General features: G+C 45.7%; 1 protein-coding gene across 2 annotated transcripts in view; it reads right to left on the bottom strand.

Annotated features, from left to right (window-relative positions):
- The window catches only part of psen1 (presenilin 1), a 31,916-nt gene that overhangs the window by 8,483 nt on the left and 3,117 nt on the right, over nt 1-20,316 (bottom strand). For both annotated transcript variants that reach the window (XM_084309489.1, XM_084309490.1), the window contains exons 3-8: nt 19,236-19,519; nt 18,744-18,885; nt 15,464-15,531; nt 13,659-13,879; nt 8,544-8,642; nt 5,992-6,090 (exon numbers count right to left, since the gene is read on the bottom strand). In XM_084309489.1, the coding sequence (XP_084165615.1) occupies nt 5,992-6,090; nt 8,544-8,642; nt 13,659-13,879; nt 15,464-15,531; nt 18,744-18,885; nt 19,236-19,519 (913 nt within the window). The remainder of the gene's footprint in view (nt 1-5,991; nt 6,091-8,543; nt 8,643-13,658; nt 13,880-15,463; nt 15,532-18,743; nt 18,886-19,235; nt 19,520-20,316) is intronic.

The raw sequence follows: 20,316 nt of genomic DNA on the forward strand, positions 1-20,316 counted from the left end.
GTTAATTTTTATTAAAAAATAATTTAACACTCAAATCTAAACATGCTTCTCATTTATTAAAAATAAAATAAAAGGTTTACAGTGTTTACAGCCTTAAATAATGTTTGGCACACAAAGACCGAACTGACTGAAAAATATAGGCTACATTTGTCAAAGTATTAACTTAGTGCAAACAAACAATATGCTCAGCCAGCACTAGACTTTTCTTTCTTTAATTAATATAAACACACAAAAACAATGTCAACCATGTTTAAATTCCCTGATTGTCAGTTAATTAATGGAAAGATTCGTTTTCTGCTTGAAATTATTATGTTTCTGTCTACATTTATTTAGACTAACATTATTTAAATATTGAGTGCAACTGTGGTGGATTACGTAATTCGGTGAGTTGGAACTATCTATGGGTTGGCGCCGGGTCCCCACGGACATTTTAGCATGTGGCACCTTCAGCTCCGGTCACGTTAGGAGCAGTTCATAACATCAACAAGCAGCGCGAAAGCGATAATAGTCCCGGTTGGAGTTAGTAAAACACAGTTGTATGTTAGCCTTCTTGGATGTTAAATAAACGCCTATCATTGTCTTTAAACACCCCGCCTCTCAGACTCCCATTTCCTCCTCTGCTACAGTAGCTAGTAGCTACGGTGTTAGCTGTTGTTGTGAAGGGCTAGCTAGCTAACAGCTACAAACATTGTACAAACTGCTAACGCTATGGCAAGATGTGTGTAGGCCTATGTAATGTTAATGGCTATGTTTTTAAAGTCGTAATGAAGATTGATTTATATTGTGCGTGCCATTTTTACACAAACTGACTAGCACCTGGCTGGCTGCAGTGCTGCTGCTGCTGCCTGCAGCCAGTGCAGAACACCGGCTCCGCCAAATGAATTTTTTTTATTTGCGCGCCATCTGAACCGTACGATACACAGACGCTCCATTACCGGATAAATATATATAATTAGTAAACTGTCGGGGGCATTAAGTGTCCCCCTTAACTGATTTTCTAGGGCATTTTGTCCATTTTCAAGGGCATTATGCCCCAAGCCCCCGTTAATTTCGAACCCTGCCCTACCCAGACTGACAGTAGGGCAGCATGCGGTAGTTCTACACCCTCCCCAGACTGACAGTCAAGTCAAGTCAAGAGTTTTATTTGTCACGGCATACAAGTATACAATGAAATGCGGGTGGTCTTGCCCGCGACGATGTGCAATACAGTGGTACAACATATAATAGAATCCAATAAAAAAACAACATTGTGCAATAAACAGGTAACAGGTAACATGGTGTGACATCTCGGTATCTGTACATAGTTATTTACAGAGCATATAGGACATGCTAGGTAGCTTTAGTAGTGCAATACACTGTTCCTGTTGTTATACTAATTTAAAGTGGCCTTTCCTCTTGGCCATAAGTGTGCGTGTGTGCGGCATGAGTGTGTGCCCGCTCTTGTTAAAGTGTTAAAGTGGCTGCTAGTGTGTGAGCGTGCACAGCGTGCGTGTCGTGTGTGTGTGCTCATGTGTGCTTGTGTGTGGATAGTTCAGTGTTCTGTGGCACTCAATGTTCATTGTTCAAGGCTCTAATGGCCTGGGGGAAGAAGCTGAGCCTAAGCCTCTCCGTCCAAGTAGCTGGGGTTCGCAGGCGTCTGCCTGACCTCAGCAGCTGGAACAGGCTGTTATTGGGGTGGTGGGGGTCTTTCATTATCCTGCAGGCTCTGGATTTGCACCTCTTGTTGTATAGAGCCTGCAGGGGAGGTAGCGCAATACCCGTGGTACGCTCGGCTGAGCGCACCACTCTCTGTAGGGCCTTCTTGTCCTGTGCCGTGCTGTTTCCATACCAGGCAGTGATGTTTCCGGTCAAGATGCTCTCTACAGCTCCTGAGTAGAAGGACTGGAGTATCTTCCCCGATACTCTGAACTTCCTTAACTGTCTCAGGTGGTAGAGGCGCTGCTTCGCTTTCTTTACTACTGTGTCTATGTGTGTTGACCATGTCAGATCCTCTGGGTAGGGCAGCATGTGGTAGTCTACACCCTCCCCAGACTGACAGTAGGGCAGCATGTGGTAGTCTACACCCTCCTCAGACCGACAGTAGGGCAGCATGTGGTAGTCTACACCCTCCCCAGACTGACCGTAGGGCAGCATGTGGTAGTCTACACCCTCCCAAGACTGACAGTAGGGCAGCATGTGGTAGTCTACACCCTCCTCAGACTGACAGTAGGGCAGCATGTGGTAGTCTACACCCTCCTCAGACTGACAGTAGGGCAGCATGTGGTAGTCTACACCCTCCCCAGACTGACAGTAGGGCAGCATGTGGTAGTCTACACCCTCCCCAGACTGACAGTAGGGCAGCATGTGGTAGTCTACACCCTCCCCAGACTGACAGTAGGGCAGCATGTGGTAGTCTACACCCTCCTCAGACTGACAGTAGGCAACAAAGTGTCAAGCCTCCCGTGTGTGTGGTGAGGTGACACGTCTGTATCTGTGTAAATGAAAGTAAAAGGCGATGTGGGTGGAAAATACATGTTGCTTCCGTCTTCAGTTGTGAAGCTTGACAGGAGGGAACGCAGTGTAAACAACGTGGAACAGGACCACTTGCGCTTGGCGGCGAAAAAAGCACATTTCTGGAAACAGGGTTGTTTTCAGAAGGGAAATGATAGTGAATTAGGGGAAACGTGCAATATGAGTTTAAAATATTTTCTTTATGGCAGGACATGGATTTCTCAGCCGCCGTGTTTTTATTGTCCTATGAAACCCATAAATGTCTATTCTGTTCCTCGTTAAGGAAATATTTTAAACGCATGCTGGGCGTTTATTATCCTAAATGCAATCCATTCAATCTCTGTCTGCATTTGGAGCCTGGCTGTTCACCCCATGAAGAAGAGCAGGAGCCTGGCTGTTCACACCAGAAGAGCAGGAGTCTGGCTGTTCACACCAGAAGAGCAGGAGCCTGGCTGTTCACCCCAGAAGAAGAGCAGGAGCCTGGCTGTTCACACCAGAAGAGCAGGAGCCTGGCTGTTCACCCCAGAAGAAGAGCAGGAGCCTGGCTGTTCACACCAGAAGAGCAGGAGCCTGGCTGTTCACATCAGGAGAGCAGGAGCCTGGCTGTTCACCCCAGAAGAGCAGGAGCCTGGCTGTTCACATCAGAAGAGCAGGAGCCTGGCTGTTCACACCATGAAGAAGAGCAGGAGCCTGGCTGTTCACACCAGAAGAGCAGGAGTCTGGCTGTTCACACCAGAAGAAGCGCAGGAGTCTGGCTGTTCACACCATGAAGAGGAGCAGGAGTCTGGCTGTTCACACCATGAAGAAGAGCAGGAGTCTGGCTGTTCACACCAGAAGAAGAGCAGGAGTCTGGCTGTTCACACCATGAAGAGCAGGAGCCTGGCTGTTCACACCAGAAGAAGAGCAGGAGCCTGGCTGTTCACACCAGAAGAGCAGGAGTCTGGCTGTTCACACCAGAAGAAGAGCAGGAGTCTGGCTGTTCACACCAGAAGAACAGGAGCCTGGCTGTTCACACCAGAAGAGCAGGAGCCTGGCTGTTCACACCATGAAGAGCAGGAGCCTGGCTGTTCACACCAGAAGAACAGGAGCCTGGCTGTTCACACCAGAAGAGCAGGAGCCTGGCTGTTCACACCATGAAGAAGAGCAGGAGCCTGGCTGTTCACACCATGAAGAAGAGCAGGAGCCTGGCTGTTCACACCAGAAGAGCAGGAGCCTGGCTGTTCACACCATGAAGAAGAGCAGGAGCCTGGCTGTTCACACCATGAAGAGCAGCAGCCTGGCTGTTCACACCAGAAGACCAGGAGCCTGGCTGTTCACACCAGAAGAGCAGGAGCCTGGCTGTTCACACCAGAAGAACAGGAGCCTGGCTGTTCACACCAGAAGAGCAGGAGCCTGGCTGTTCACACCAGAAGAGCAGGAGCCTGGCTGTTCACCCCAGAAGAGCAGGAGCCTGGCTGTTCACACCATGAAGAAGAGCAGGAGCCTGGCTGTTCACACCATGAAGAAGAGCAGGAGCCTGGCTGTTCACACCAGAAGAGCAGGAGCCTGGCTGTTCACACCAGAAGAGCAGGAGCCTGGCTGTTCACACCATGAAGAGCAGCAGGAGCCTGGCTGTTCACACCAGAAGAGCAGGAGCCTGGCTGTTCACACCATGAAGAGCAGCAGCCTGGCTGTTCACACCAGAAGAGCAGGAGCCTGGCTGTTCACACCATGAAGAGCAGGAGCCTGGCTGTTCACACCATGAAGAGCAGGAGCCTGGCTGTTCACCCCAGAAGAGCAGGAGCCTGGCTGTTCACACCAGAAGAGCAGCAGGAGCCTGGCTGTTCACACCAGAAGAGCAGCAGGAGCCTGGCTGTTCACACCAGAAGCCATTTCTCTGCGCTGGTCAACAAGAGGTTCTGCTCCTCTGCTCCAAATCACATAAGAGGCGCTCGCGGCTCACGGCAAAAATAGACCAGACACCGAAACTGAAAGGACAAGGCTCCGCACCGTGGCCGGTATGAACGGTATAACTGGTTAACATCTGCGCCCAAATGGAACTGGCTGTTCTTCCCGGCACTGTGTGTCCCCGGCATGGATTCTATTGGTTCCACCACAAAACCCCTGTTTTCTGAGTCTACATTCATGGTGAGGCTGATGCGTAACCATCTCAAATGCAGGGTATCTGATCATTTTTAGACACGTTTCTGAGAAATCAAGACCAAACAAGGGTGGCGACACGGCAAATGGTTTTGGCTCGTTCCATAAATAAACTATAGCGCACACTCCAGATCCAGAATCAGTGACTGAGAAACGGGGCTGGGTATTTCGATCGCCGTCATTTCAATCAGGCTTGATGGTGCTGGTTTCAGGGGGGCCCGCTCCTGCCATAGTCGTCAAAAGATGTAATTTGGTCAAATGACTTTCAGTTCAGCTGTTAGCAAAAACACATCCACTGAAACAAGCATGAATTTTCAATAGCTGCAACTTTTTTTGTGACAGGCCACTCCCATTGCCACACCCCCTTTTAGCCAATTGGTATGAACACACACACACACTTGACCTCCCAATTTCAGCCTCCTAAATAGGCCGAAACCTGTGACCCCCAGAGGGTGCTAAAAAAGACATTAAAGGTACCATGTTTTCCTATTCCTTTCACTATTTGGGCAATGTTACACAATTCCTGTGAGTCTATGGAACACATCTGTAAGGTTTTTTTTCAAATAAATTCATTGTTTTGTATTTCTAATCAAGTACTCTAAAGCAGCAATTTTCCACTTCAAGATTTCAAGCTGTTTTGGGCTGGGCTCCGCCCATAAGCGCTTTGAGTGACAGTCACCCACACAGCGTGATACATGTATACGAGAGAGAGCGAGAGAGAGAGGGAGAGAGAGAGAGGATACATGGCTCCGTGCTTGTGTGTGCGCTGTGTGAGTGGCTCGACTGCGATTGTGTGTAAAATGCAGGTGGACCGTGGAGAGAGAGAGAGAATACATCGCTCCGTGCGAGCGTGTGCGCTGTGTGAGCGGCTAGACTGCAATTGTGTGTAATATGTAGGTAGACCGTGGAGAGAGAGAGCGAGTCAGGGACAGGGAGACCGCTTCCGCATTATTCCCACTGCTCCGTTGTTGAGCGAATTGTTGATTCTCTCTGTCGGCACCCGCGCACGTCAACCCGTTTGAGGAAGTGTCAGTATTTCCACTCGCTCTGTTGTTGAGCGAATTGTTGATTGTGGGCGGTGACTACAACCAGTGCCTTATTCACGTCAGCGAGCGAGTCAAATCAGAATGGCTTAGTTCAGTGAGGGAGGATCTTGTGAACTCGAGACTGGACTGATGAGCCAAAAAAGATAATTAGAGACACAGACCCCATTGATACAACCCCACATTGCTAGAAAACAATGCTAAACACTGGAAAAGGCCATTTATAAAACATGGGACCTTTAAAAGAATCGATTGAAATGAAACACACACACACAAACACGCACACACACACACACACACACACGTGGAACTGACTCACCTTGAGTCTCTGGTTGAGCTGCTTCTGCTGCTGCTTCTGTTGAATTCTTCCTTGGTGGCCATTCAGTGTCTGCCATGTTAACTAGCCACACCATGGTAGCTGAGAGAGAGAAAGAGAGACGTCTGTCAGTGTCTGCCATGTTAACTAGCCACACCATGGTAGCTGGGAGAGAGAGAGAAACATTTGTGATGCTTTTTCTTTTGTTTTTTTAGAACATGCGTTTCTCCCGTATGTTTGTCCTGGCGGAGTAGAGAGGCCGCAGAGAATCATCCTAGAAAAGTACCAACAAATTAAAACAGCTGTGTGTAGCATTGCCATTTTCAGTACAACATTGTCAAATGTAATGTGACAGCCTGGTAGGCCTTCACCACAGAGTTCAGAAGCCTCTGGTGATGTGAATCCTGCTCTATGTTTTACAGCGTAATGACATCTGTGTGGAGCAGCATGAGTTATTGGTCGACGAAATTGGATACATCCATCTTGCCTGTCATCTGGCTTCTTCTCTTGGAATCGCAAGTAAACAAAGTGAGAACGGGAGGGGAAGTACGGCGACATCCGCTCTGCTTTCACGGAGAGAGCGTCTATATTTTGAGAAAAACGGCACCGCCGACAATGTTCAATGTTCAATGTCCTCGGAACTGGCCTCGCTTTTTGCTTCCGTCAATGACGTTGTCATGTAAACGATTTTAAATTGTTTTAGTGGGCGGGACGGCAGCTCCTCTAGGTGCTTATTTATAGTAGGACTGCCACCCCCCACAGTAATTTGTTAATCAATTTTTTTTTTTTTTTTACTGCTTTTTTTCATGCTGAATGAGTTATTAGCTGAAAAATTACAAGTACATATCTGGTAAGCACTAGAGGAGGTCCTACTACAGGAGGTCCTTCTGCATGGCCTCGGATGAAGAGGCACAACAAACATGGTATTTGTACATTTTTAAGGCTAGTAAAACTACCTCCTTATTGGAATGGAATGTTGGAACTTATGGAACCCGTTCTAGCGACTGGCTGGTCCTTGGGGTGTCCCAAGTTTCCTCGGAAAAGGGTAAATCTTTTATTATGATGCCCCTAGCTCACGGAATGAACTCTAACAAGTCCGTCCCTAAGAATTGTGATTCTCGTCTCTGTTGCAGAATTTAAGACCTTGATCACTTGTCGATTTTGTCGAAGTTGTACGTGTTTTAATTGATGTTATCCTTGCTTTTGTCTATCCTCATCTTGTCGTCTTATTGTTGTGATTTTCTATGCTGCGATTTCTATGCTGTATTTAAGATTGCTTATCTCTGTACGTAAACCTGACGTGAGTATAAATATTGAAATTAAATGTGCTCGACAATCTTACAGATTTGTCTATTAAATCAACTAAATCATTAGTCGACAAAGTCCTATCACTATTGGTCAACTAAGGCTTTCTTGAGTCAAGGACCGTCCTAACGATGGTATGATTCAGTGCATTATCTTACATCTTATCCATCTCTATATATTTAAACTCGGGCGTCATTGAGGGAGACCCTCATTTTAAATAGCACCGAGTGTACATGGCAATGACCATATAAAACACACTCAATCAATTTAAAACATACAATAAAGGGTGGGTGGGTGATAAATAATCACCCACACACAGTCATGCAGCTCGAAAGCAATTACAAGTCGACTTTTAAAAAAGGAAGGCAACGACGCAAAACAAGATACATGTAATTTAGCAGTGCCCTAGGGTGAACGTACAAGTGTTAGTATTGCCGACTGGAAATAGCAGAGCTATTCCTGCTGTCTGAAGGGTGGATTGTACGCAGGAGTCACGGTTATCAATTAGTTATCAAATCCTAGCTCTGTCATTTTGAAAACAACAGTTAAGTGTGGGGTTACCAGCAGACAGACAGACCTACCCATCCCTGACTTTTTAAATTACATGGCCAAACAATGGTATGGTCATATATATATACATATGAATAGATGAGCCGAAAAGATATGTTGGTTCCTTTGGTAAGAAGGGAAACAGTGACTATGTTTAGATGCAAAAAGGATCACCATGGAAGTATTACTATGGAAATGGAACTTACAGAGCGCAAAATCACAAAAGTGCCAAGGAAACTATAAAAGAAGGAAGGGTCATCACGTCACTGTGTAGCACGTGAGCGCACATTGGTGCCAAGTGTGGAAAGTAAACGTTCAGTTCGGCCGACATCGAGTTGAATGGGATCAGCCATCTCCTCGTTTAAACAGGCTATTACCTTGTATGTCAGAATCATCAGCAATCTGTTGCCTTGTTAACTAGCTAACGTTTGATATATTGGTTGATGTATATTTCCTCACATACACATTTTTAGGTCTGGAACCATAGCTTATGAAACACTGGTGTAGGGTATGTCTATTTCACGTGAGTAGATGAGAGCTGGAAAGATGGCTCGTTCATTTAACCGTCTGGGAGATGACGGCACGATTGGTGCAGCTTACATCCGACAATGCTAGATTTGAACCTCGTCTAGCTGGGTTTTCTCCTTTAACGCTCTGGTAAAGAACGGTATCATCAGCGTATATATATATATATATCTTACATGAGTAGATGAGAGCCGGAAAGATGGGTTCGTTCCTCTCTTGAGCCGTCTCCACCAGGATCCTCAGAGGCCCTTTGGGACACAGCACCGCAAGAAGATCTGAGGGGGAGAAAGGGAGACAGACAGATGATGCTACAGTGACTGAACAGAGGGCTCCTTCGGCGGGTTGGAGCCAGCCGTGGAGAGAGAGAGAGAGAGAGAGAGATTTATCATGTGTGATGATGCGAGTCTGGGGTAGACGTGAACACGCATACTTTGTGTCTGGCTCCGGTTATGAGAGCAGAGGTAAACCGTCTGCTCTTCACGTCGGAACTCTGAAGGTAAACAATCAGGATAATTGACCTCTTAACCCTTTCACTGCCACACGACAGCAGGTTAACCCTTTACTATCACACTACCGACGGGGTAACCGTCGGTAGTGCGATAGTAAAGGGTTAACCTGCTGTCGTGTGGCAGTGAAAGGGTTAACCTTCTGTGTATTGTCGCAGTGAAAGGGTTAACCGCTTGGTAGTGCGGCGGTGAAAGGGTTAATTGGAGTGCATACAAGGTTTATTTCTTCTCTTCGCTTTTAAAAAGGGCCGCCCCCCAAAAAAACAACGCCGATTTATTTTGCACATAATCTCTTGCACATCTAAAAAGTATTTTGCACACATTCATTTAGTTTGATAGATATTGAGTAAATGAGACATTGAATCCTTGCATTGTGTTAATTACAATTAAATTAAATAATAAGGTAGCAGTCCCTATAAGACATGGTATTGCCATTTCTTCCATCATCATCATTTCACGGAGCTGTAATTAACACAACACAAGGATTCAACACCCCCGATGGACATCACCTCACCGGTGGCCACATTCAAACTCATTTACAAAACGGACTCATATGGTTCTTCGGTGCGAGGGCTCGACCGATCAGAACGAGCGGGTTGGTTGGATTTAAGAGTGTGGATGCGACTGTGGCGTCGCAGTTGGGTCAGCCGTGCGACAGAGCGAACCCAAGCAGAAACCAACCAACTGACCAGCGACAGGACCAGCCAACCCGAACCCACAAGAGAACAGTAGTTATATGTTAAAGTGCAGATTGTGTTGCCAGCGCCCGCTCTCTTGTTCCACTACTAAATGGTGCATATTTTAAATGGACTGCATTTATATAGCAGCGTTTATCCAAAGCGCTTTACAATTTTGTTCCTCACATTCGCCCGTTCACTCACACACCGACGGTGGAGGCGACCATGCAAGGTGCCAACCTGCTCATCGGGAGCAGTTAGGGGTTAAGTGACTTGCTATGGGACATTTCAACACGCTGCCCGGGAATCGAACCAGGAACCTTCCGACTACCAGACGACCGCTCTACCTCATGAGCCGCTGTCGGCCCCAACCGCTCATCCACTCTGCCTCTCCTGCTGCCATCACCGCAAACAACTTGTGACCGCTTTGTGTTTTCAGGAAGAAACCGCTCGCAGGAAATCTGTCACCATCTCTCAAGCTCGCAGCCCCCTCTCACTCCCCCACGTTTCCTCACACGTTTTGGGCTTCCTGCTTGCGGGTCTTGGCTCCCGAGCCAGATCCTTCCTCTTTGGTACACCAATCTGTCAACCACCGCTTCACATAATCATACACCCCCGGGAACAAAACATCACTACGGTCCCTCCCTGACTCGTTGGCCCACAAAGGGATATTCTCAGGGGGACAGGGAGAGAGAGCTCTCCCAAGAAGCATTTCTCTGCCGTCCAATTAAAGACCTTGTTATCTCCAAACAATAAACACTTCGGTGATTGCGATAAACATTCCTATTTCCAGACGGACTGTTTGAAATTCTAAAATGGGTTTTGAGTTTATGACGGTTATGAGACCTACCCGGCGCACAAGACACTCAGAGGAAAACACACACACGAAACTAGAGCTACAGGGCTTTGGCACAGGATGCTGTTTGCTCTGCAGTCAACACTTGATTGAGCACAAACCTGACTACTGTAGCTGATCCAAGGAGATGTTGGAGGAGAGAGCAGGGTTTTCAAGATAACGGCAGAAGGATAGATCTTAAGACTCGCCTAATCTTCATTGGCACCGTTTAAAACAAACCTGGGATGCCAAATGTGTGTGGAAATGTGTGTGGACAATTCAGTAGGATTGGACTATTTTGATAGTCGATTAAACTGTTGATTACTCAAATGATTAATCGGATGAAAAGAAGAAAAAATAAAATGTTATGCAAAAAAACTAGATGTTATTCCTTGTCTTGCATGATGCTCTTTCAAACAACTTGCAAATTGACGGTTGTAAAACAAAACTGTTTTTTTTTATGTCCTTAGTTTGAAAGGAGTTAAACCGTTTAAATCAATAATAAAAACATTGTTAACAAATCAAATGGCTTCAACAACAGGCCATGGAGGTGCAGCATCACAAAGTAAGTTGCCAACTATTTTTATAATCGATTAGTTGTTGCAGCCCTATACTTCAGGGAAATCTGTTAAGCGTCTGTACGTCAACCTCTCCTCCATGTTCCTCCCGGGCCTGGTCTGCCTGGCTGGTCTGCCTGGCTGGTCTGCCTGGCTGGTCTGCCTGGCTGGTCTGCCTGGCTGGTTTGCCTGGCTGGTCTGCCTGGCTGGTCTGCCTGGCTGGTCTGCCTGGCTGGTCTGCCTGGCTGGTCTGCCTCTCGTTGCTACCGGAGGTGGGTGGGGGGAATGCCAAATTGCGCAGCGGCAAAGACTCAAACCAGGCTGAAGTTGTGGGCACGCTTGCCAAGTGGTGCGACGTGCTGTGAACCGGCAGCTGTCGTTGCGCGGCACAAGCCACTGGAGGTTAACAGGTCTCAGCGAGCAGGGGTGGAGTTATCGCCACGTCCCGTTTTAAAAGCCTCTTTACAAGCTTTTCCCATACCTACACATGGTATGAGAATGTAATAAAAAAATAAAGACGTTTTGGACCAACGGCATACGACGAGCTAGCATTTTAGCACTTTAGTTTTGTATATTTTGTATAATGTTTGGTCTTTATTCTTTTTACTGTATGAAGCACAATCTCAGGAATCCCCCCGATTCTGACACTGGAAGGGACATGCCTTGACAAAGTAGCATCCTATAAATATCTGGGCATATGGATTGATGAAAAGATGGCCTTTGATGTTCATATTGGGAACCTACTGAGAAAACTTAGACCTAAACTGGGCTTTTTCTTCCGGTTAAAGAAATGTTTCCCGTCTGAAGCCAGGAAGAGAATTGTGCAGAGTTCCTTTCTGCCTGTATTAGACTATGGCGATGTAATCTATATGCATGCTCCTTCCTCCCTGCTTAAAAAGCTGGATTCTGCGTACCATACTGCCATACGTTTTGTAACAGGTGCAGGCTCTCACACCCACCACTGCACTTTGTATCAGTCATTAGGATGGTCCTCTCTGTACCAAAGAAGACAATCACACATGTTGATTTTTATCCTTAAGTCATTGCTAGGTAAGCTGCCCTTATATATCTCCAGACTTCTGTCCTTTTATACTTGCTTTTTTAATACCAGACGAGCAGCAAATGGGATGCTGTTAAATGTTCCTTTGATGCAGTCAGAGCTTGGTAAAGCTGCATTCTCCCACTATGCTCCCTTTTTATGGAATACGCTGCAAGTGAAACTTTGTCTACAGGCACTTCCTACTGTGAATGCTTTTAAAGGTATGCTACGATTAGCCCTTTATGAAACATGTAACTGTTTTACCTGATGCTATTGTTGATGTGATTATGCTCCTTGCCACTGCACAAATGACCCTCTGTATTTATATTTGAATTGTATGTTTTTTGTTTAATGCCCTGTTTTATGTTGAAACTTGTTGTGTGCTGTGTTGGTCAGGACTCCCTGGAAGAAGAGATCTTGTATCTCAATGGGACATTCCTGGATAAATAAAGGATAAATAAATAAAAAATAAAAATACAGAACCAAGCATTTCACTTTCCACGCTGCCCGGGAGGAGTGGGAACCGAACCGGGAAAAACCTTCGGATTACCAGACGACCGCTCTACCTCCTGAGCCACTGTCGCCCCCGTCATATTCAGCTATTTGAAGGATGCTCCTGCCTCTACCACTCAAGAGTGGACGAAGACGCGGGCTAAAATACACTCAATGGAAAGAATCGTATACAGAAACATCGGCTCTATGGTCAAATATCACTAAATAAATACGGTCACCCTTCTGAGCCTCCGTTACCTGAACTGTGTCCTGAACTGAGCCTCTGTTACCTGAACTGTGTCCTGAACTGAGCCTCTTTTACCTGAACTGAGCCTCTGTTACCTGAACTGTGTCCTGAACTGAGCCTCTGTTACCTGAACTGTGTCCTGAACTGAGCCTCTGTTACCTGAACTGAGTCCTGAACTGAGCCTCCGTTACCTGAACTGTGTCCTGAACTGAGCCTCTGTTACCTGAACTGTGTCCTGAACTGAGCCTCTGTTACCTGAACTGTGTCCTGAACTGAGCCTCTGTTACCTGAACTGTGTCCTGAACTGCTCATTGTGACAGAACGAGGTGTAGAGGACCAGGAATGTTCTTAACGCACATCTTTAACATCCAGTTTAGTTACCTGTTTTGTACTGGTGTGTGCGTATGTGGGGTATTGGGAGGGAGGGTTGGCATATGGATCATATTGTATTAATTGTTTTCATCTGTACCAAAATATATATATAAATATTTTCCCATGACAGCAATAATAAGGTCTCTGGACCAGAGTCAAGTAGTATTTGCAAATAACTGTCTGCATTTGCAAAACAAATGGTAAGTGAATGGACTGGAATTTATATACAGCTTTTATCCAAAGCGCTTTACAATTTGTTCCTCACATTTGACCCATTCACTCACGCATTCACACACCGACGGCGGAGGCGACCATGCAAGGTGCCAACCTGCTCATCAGGAGCAGTTAGGGGTTAAGTGTCTTGCTCAAGGACACTTCGACGCGCTGCCCGGGAAGAGCGTGAATCGAACCGGGAACCTCCGGATGACCAGACAACCGCTCTACCTCCTGAGCCACTGTGTTGCCCCATAACTTGGGGTCTCATAGTGTTGGGAAATTATTCTATAAAGAATAATTTCCCAACACTAGTCTTAGGTTGGGTGCCGGTCAGAGTGCGAGGGACTCACCGTAGACAGATATGACGGCCAGGATGAGCCAGGCGGTCCACTCTGGCAGGTATTTGATGAAGACGAGGGCCATGAGAGCACTGATCATGATGAGGTAGGCCTGCTGGAGACGAAGAGGGCCCTTCCAGTGGATACAGATCATGCCCACCACTCCGAAGTTCCAGATGATGACCGTCAGGGTGATGTAGTCCATGGCCACGTTGTAGGTCTTGAAAACCTCCCTGTGGAGGCGAGAGAGTAGGGCTGTCTTAAATACTTCGAAGCTTCGTTCGATGGGCATGAGATTCGAATATGAAAATAAAATTCGAATATATAAAAAAAATATTAAAATATTTTTTCTTTTTGTGTGCAAAATCAACACTACCTCTCTTTGTTAACTACAACAAGCATTGTTTGTTATTTAAGATGAGGTCGGACTCGGCACTGACAGATTTGTGTTAATTGTGTTGCATTTATAAAGCCTCAAATGACGGCTTACAATATTTCATGAAAGCAAAGTGTTTCGTTTGTCTAAGATTTTAAAAGGTTTAAACTTTACAGCACTGACAAAGTTGAACAAAGTGCTGTACAAGTCCCACTACCGAGTAATAGTGCTAATCAGCTGTATGTACTCAATTTAATTACATAGTACTCAATCTAAATTGAGTAGATACTATAGGAAAATACATCATATTTCATGGGAAACTGACATTCAATGCATAATCCTCTGATTATTAATAATAATTAATGCTTGTTCATTTAGCACATAATCACACATCAATTGCACACATTAATCTAGTTTGATGTTATTGAGAGTAAATTAGTTTGGATGTGGCCACCAGTGATGTCATCGGGGACATTGAATCCTTTGTGTTTTGTTAATTACAGTTCAATGCAATGATAAGGTATCAGTCCCTATAAGACAAGGTATTGCTATTTTTCCCATCTACATCATTTCATTGAGCTGTAATTACAACAACACAAGGATTCACCGGATCCGATGACATCACTGGTGGCCACAATCAAACTCTATAACTGTCAAACTAGAATGTGTGCAAAACTGTTTAGTTTTTGGATGTGTGTGAGATTATGTGCAAAATAAATCAGCATTGCTTTTTGTCAAAGTGCCCCTTTAAAGGGCTGAGAGGAAGGGTTAATCCTCTAGTCTACACTGTGCCCACTTTTCAGAATGTACTCCGAAATTAGAACGTCGAGAAATACAGGGAAGGAATTTAGACGTATGATGTGTGAAAAACAAACTAGAAACGCCCGTCTATACTTTGAACGTCAAAGTCGCACATAAATCTATTTTTAGGAGCACATTGCCGACGTTAGACGAAAATCTTTTCAGGAATTAAAAACATTTTTCCGATTGATGCTAATGGATCCCTTTTTATTTTTTTATGATATAACGGCTTTCGATTGGGTCTCACAGAGCGCGCGGTCATGAACTTTACTCGACTGATAAAGGGTCAGGCTTCAGAAGTTAACACTGGCAACGGGCCAAATGCTCGTATATTTTGGCTGTAGCTGGTAATTTGTCTGCTCAACCAGCCACTTTGGCAGGGAACCAATCATCATTTGGAGGTTATATCTTCCTACTGTAATAATCGCTTTGGCTGGGAAAATAGTGAAAGTGGATAGAGAGGATCTTTGGAATCGACCACCCACAAGTGGCCAGTGGTGGGGTGGGGAGGGGGTCGTTACTTTCCTGCCTTGTAAAAAAAGGACTGTGTAATCAAGTCACCCAAACTGGAATCACAAAAGGTTTTCATGTGGCAACAGCTATACTGCCGTTAGAGCCCTGGCTCAGTGTCTGGACTCACTTGAGGTAGATGAAGGAGAAGAAGAAGAGGAGGAGCAGAGAGGAGAGGAAGAGCCAGCCTTGGATCACCTGTAAGGACACAGAGGACACGGGCACCATGACACACAAATCTACTACAGCAATGAGTCTCACGTGGGGGGGGGGGGGGGGTCCTGCTAAGTTAATTTAAACCTTTATTAATCCCCTTGGGGAAAGTTGTCCTTTGCATTTGACCCATCTTAGCTATTTGTGACCGGGCCCAGCGGTAAGAGACTCATACTGTAACAGCTAACAGTTATACTATCTCTAAATAGTAAAAAACCTTTGTTTAAAAAGGCAGTTTGTGACACCTAGTACCCGACTGCAAAGGTGTTCAAAATGCAGCCAAACTTTAGATTGGATTTTCAGTTTTTCTCTGCTCTGAGACTTGAGGTTTAACTAGATTCAAATAAGCACATCTTCTTCAAATATTTTCAATGTATGACACATGATTTGAAAGCTTACATTCTCTACTTTCATAATCTGTAAAAAATCTCGGAGACTTGTGCCACGAACTGCTGGGCTCGGTCACGTTTAGGAGCAGTAGTGCAGCCACACATAGTGCGGCGCTTTGGGGACTGACTCCAGTACCTTGGCAACGGCAGGAAACCTAGCCTGCGTGTCTTTTTGGTGTGGGAGGAAACCTGAGTCCTCGGAAGAAACCCAGGCAAACACAGGGAGAAACATACAAACTCCAGACAGAAAGGCCCCCTGCTGTGCTTTGACCCCATGACCTTCTTGCTGTGAGGCAGCAGTGCTGACCACTGCGCCCCAGCGTGTGTTCCAGGAGGTGTCCCAGGAAAAATGTGGAATCGTTTTTTTTTTTTTATTTTACCATTTCATTCAGTAAAGGTTAGGCCAGTGAGAGACTATATAAGAGTCTGATGATCTGATCACAGGTTTTACGACAGGCATACCCTCGTAGGTATGGAATTCTGGACTTTAACCATATCTAAGAATAATCTGCTCAAATGGGGGTCCGCTGCCTTGTAGGGGTGGGGTGGGGGGGAATCCATACAGCGGTATATCAATGTTTTGCGTGCCGATATTAAATTGATTGATTGATTGATTTTATTGTGGATTAGAGACATCATCCAAGGGATAAAAACATGATAAAATGCAAGCACTTATTTCCATCATGGTCCCTGGTATTAAAAAACAGGACATACATCAACATAAAACAACATCATAAAAACATCAACATAAAACAGCATCATAAAACATTAAGATACAATATGCATATCGCTGCTGGCGGGACAAAACCTCATAACTCCAAAAACCCAACTTTTCAGCAGATGAAAAAAACGAACACAGATTTTTAGGGGGCGAATAGAGTTACGAGGTTTAGACAGATGATTGGTTTAATGCTTTCCCATTGTGTAGACTTTGTAAAACCACACACATGGAGGATGATCTACTGAGTTGAAGAAAAAAAAAATAGGAGGTTTTGTCCCGCCAGCAGCGATATACAGTTGAAGATAAAAGTACTACAGCTGAGTAAAGGAAGGTCTGCTGGCCGTAGGAAATTAGTTTAAATCTAAATGGAACTATGTTTGTGTCTCTACCTCTGGTTTCATGGCTATGGTTGTATTGATACACTGGTGCCAAGTATAGCAATTTTTTTTTTTTTTTGCTTGACAGTCCCAATTTTGCTACAATAAAGATTATTGGAATGAGGTGAACAGACAGATGTGAACTTTATCTTATTAGATCAAACAGATTATGTATACTATATATATATATTATTATTGCAAATGTTGACAGTTTTCCATTGGGGACATAATTTGCAGTTGAAAGAAGGTAATAAATCACACAACATATCACAATATTACAATATGGTGACTCTAGTATCATCATATCAGTATGAGGCCTCTGGTGGTTCCCTTAGAAGGCCTTATGATCCTTATAATCATCATTCTGTCTCAGGGACACCCATCTGAGTAGATTTTAGTTGTTCAATTCCATCACTATGGTGTAGCTGAGGAGATGCCAGTTGAGAGTGTGTGAAACCTATAATCAGAATAGTCATTTTTCATACATTTTCCTATCTGGCTGACTTCGAGTCAATTAAATAATAAATCAAAACTGTTCCCATTGACATTCTGGGGACCCCCTGGAACTCCCTGAGGGACCCTTAAGGGTACCCCGGACCCCACGTTGAGAACCACTCAACCTGTGATGCAATATCATCTGCAGTCGAGGATTGTTGGTTCCGAAATTGGTCGATTTTTCAGACATATTAAGAGGTTGGATCTCTGATCCAAACAAACTAATTTCAAGCCAGTGTAAAAGTACATAGTGCAGATTTAAGTTTACTGAAACATTCATACTAATTAGCATGCCGTTTAAGTTTATAGACACACTAGTGATTATACAAATATAGGACTGAAATATTAAGGGATTATGTTCCAAATTATTTATTATATACCATTTTCTAATTTCCAATGATATTCCTACATTTGACTAATGGATTTCGAGAAGCAGTAGTGCTTTCTCGGCACAAAAACCATGCCGTTTTATATACTGGAAAACCGCAGCTCTGGCTAGTGAGCCACAGAACAAATGCAAAGTCACTGCGTCCACGCCCCACTCGCCCCAGTCTATACAAGCCCTGGAAATAAACCTACTTTGCGTGCCCTGTGGAGTAGGCTTCAGCATTTATTCCAGGGTCAGGGTGTGTAGTGTACACACTGGTGCATGGCCCCCATTGAGTTTACATTCGTTTTATGGCTAAGAGCTGCGGGTATCAGATGTCGCTGTCGATTTTGTCAACATCATTGTTAACCCTTTCAGTACCACACTACAGAAGGTTAACCTTTCACTACCACTGTCTGTAGTGTGGTTCTGAAAGGGTTAACCATTTGTCGTGTGGCAGTGAAAGGGTTAAAAAGGAACACGGCAACATCATGAGAAATGTGTTCACCGTCTTCTCCAGTCAGACAAGAAGATACGATGCCGGTTTCCTCTCTGTGCGTTCGGTAGAAAGCTATCCGGCTGCACACTAGCCTAGCACAATGAATGGAAGCGGACAGTACCGGAGGTCTTAGTTGGCCAACACCTAGGCTAACCGGTACCGTCCGCTTCAATTCATTGTGCTAAGCTAGGCTAACGTGCAGCCGGATAGCTTCCTACCGATCGCACAGAGAGAGGAAACTGGTATTCCATCTTCTCGTCGGCACTCTGGAGAAGACGGTAGGTAGGGCGTGATTGCCCATAATGTCGGCGTGTCCCTTAGATGTGCCGCGGCGACTCTGCGCACGTACCCTGTAGCAGCGGTACTTGTAGAGCAGCACCAGCACCAGCGTCATGACGATGATCACACTGATCATGATGAGGGCGTTCAGGATGGAGTGAAGGGCCGTCTTCGCTACAGAGCCTGTGTCTTCCGAGAACGGCGTGTAGATCCTGTGGATTACATTACAAGGCAACTATCAAAATTACACTGAGTCAGTCAATACAATCGATTAATAAACAAATGGATGGAAAATACAATAGATTCCAAAATCTTGTCAAGAGATGATTCCCCCCCCCCCTGATCTTTTCAGATACATCATTGTTGGTATCCAATCCATCCATGGACGGTTTATATTGCATTATCGCCATCTAGTGGCAGTGCTGTGCTGTGCCGTTGCACTTCACTGAAAGTAAAAACAAATGAGGTCTAGTCGTGAATTTGGCAACAATTCCCCCCCCCCCCCCCTTCCTCCCGTGCCAATCACATTCTGTCCAATCAGGTGCGCGCCAGGAGCACTCACAGCCTCTGGCCGTCGTTCTGGGTGTAGAAGCTGACGGACTTGATGGTTGCCACGACAACCACCATGCAGAGGGTGACGGGGACGAAGAGCATGATGACGTGTTTGGCGCCGTATTTCAGGGTGAGCTCCTCATCCTCGTCCTCCTCGCTCTCCACCACACGCGGAGGCCTGGCTGCGGGAGGCTGTCCATTCTGCTCTGCTCCTCCTCCTCCTCCACCTCTGGACCGCACTGTCGTCACCCCCGACTCGGGGTGCTGGCTGGGCTCCGTCGCCTCGTTCGCCTGCTGGAGGGAGTGGGGGGGGGGGAAATATTCAAGCCTAGATTCCAGAACTGGGTGTCAGGGACCCACAATGGGATGCGGGCCCTCTGCTGGTGGGGTCGCCACATGACATGAGCAGCGATACACTTCAATGAACCTGGGTTCCACGGTCATGGCTGGAAGGCAATGGTATCTGCATTTCATTGGAATCTCATTATTATAACTATAAATGGTAAATGGTGCATTTATAAAGCGCTTTACAATTTTTGTTTCTTCACATTTTACCCATTCACACACCGATGGCAGAGGCAACCATGCAAGGAGCCGACCTACTCATCGGGAGCAATTATGGGTTAGTCACAGTGCCTTGCTCAAGGACACATCGACATGCTGCCCGGGAGGAGCGGGAATCGAACCGGGAACCTTCCGATTACCAGACGACTGCTCTACCTCCTGAGCCACTGTTCCCCCCCCCCCCCCCCCCCCCCCAACTATGAAAATCGATGATCAGACAGATCATTTTCCACCACTATTCTAGGTTACGGTGGGATGTGATGTCTCCAGTGAGGTTACGGTTAGGATTAGGTTTATAAACAACTTTTAAAGGTGAAACAGCCAAACGAAATGCCGACACCTCCGAGCCGTGACCGGGCTCCTCCAAGGCAATAAGACCCACAACCCGCTGCTCTAAAACAACAAACTAACTCTTGCGGTTGACTTATCTCTGGCCATGTCACATGACCAACCGCAACACTAGTTAAGCAGATGGAACCATTTGGATGACATGACGCAGAGACAGTGTTCCATACACGGACATTTCT

This window comes from Notolepis coatsorum (genome assembly GCF_963971535.1).
Source record: "Notolepis coatsorum genome assembly, chromosome: 3".
Lineage (NCBI taxonomy): Eukaryota > Metazoa > Chordata > Actinopteri > Aulopiformes > Paralepididae > Notolepis > Notolepis coatsorum.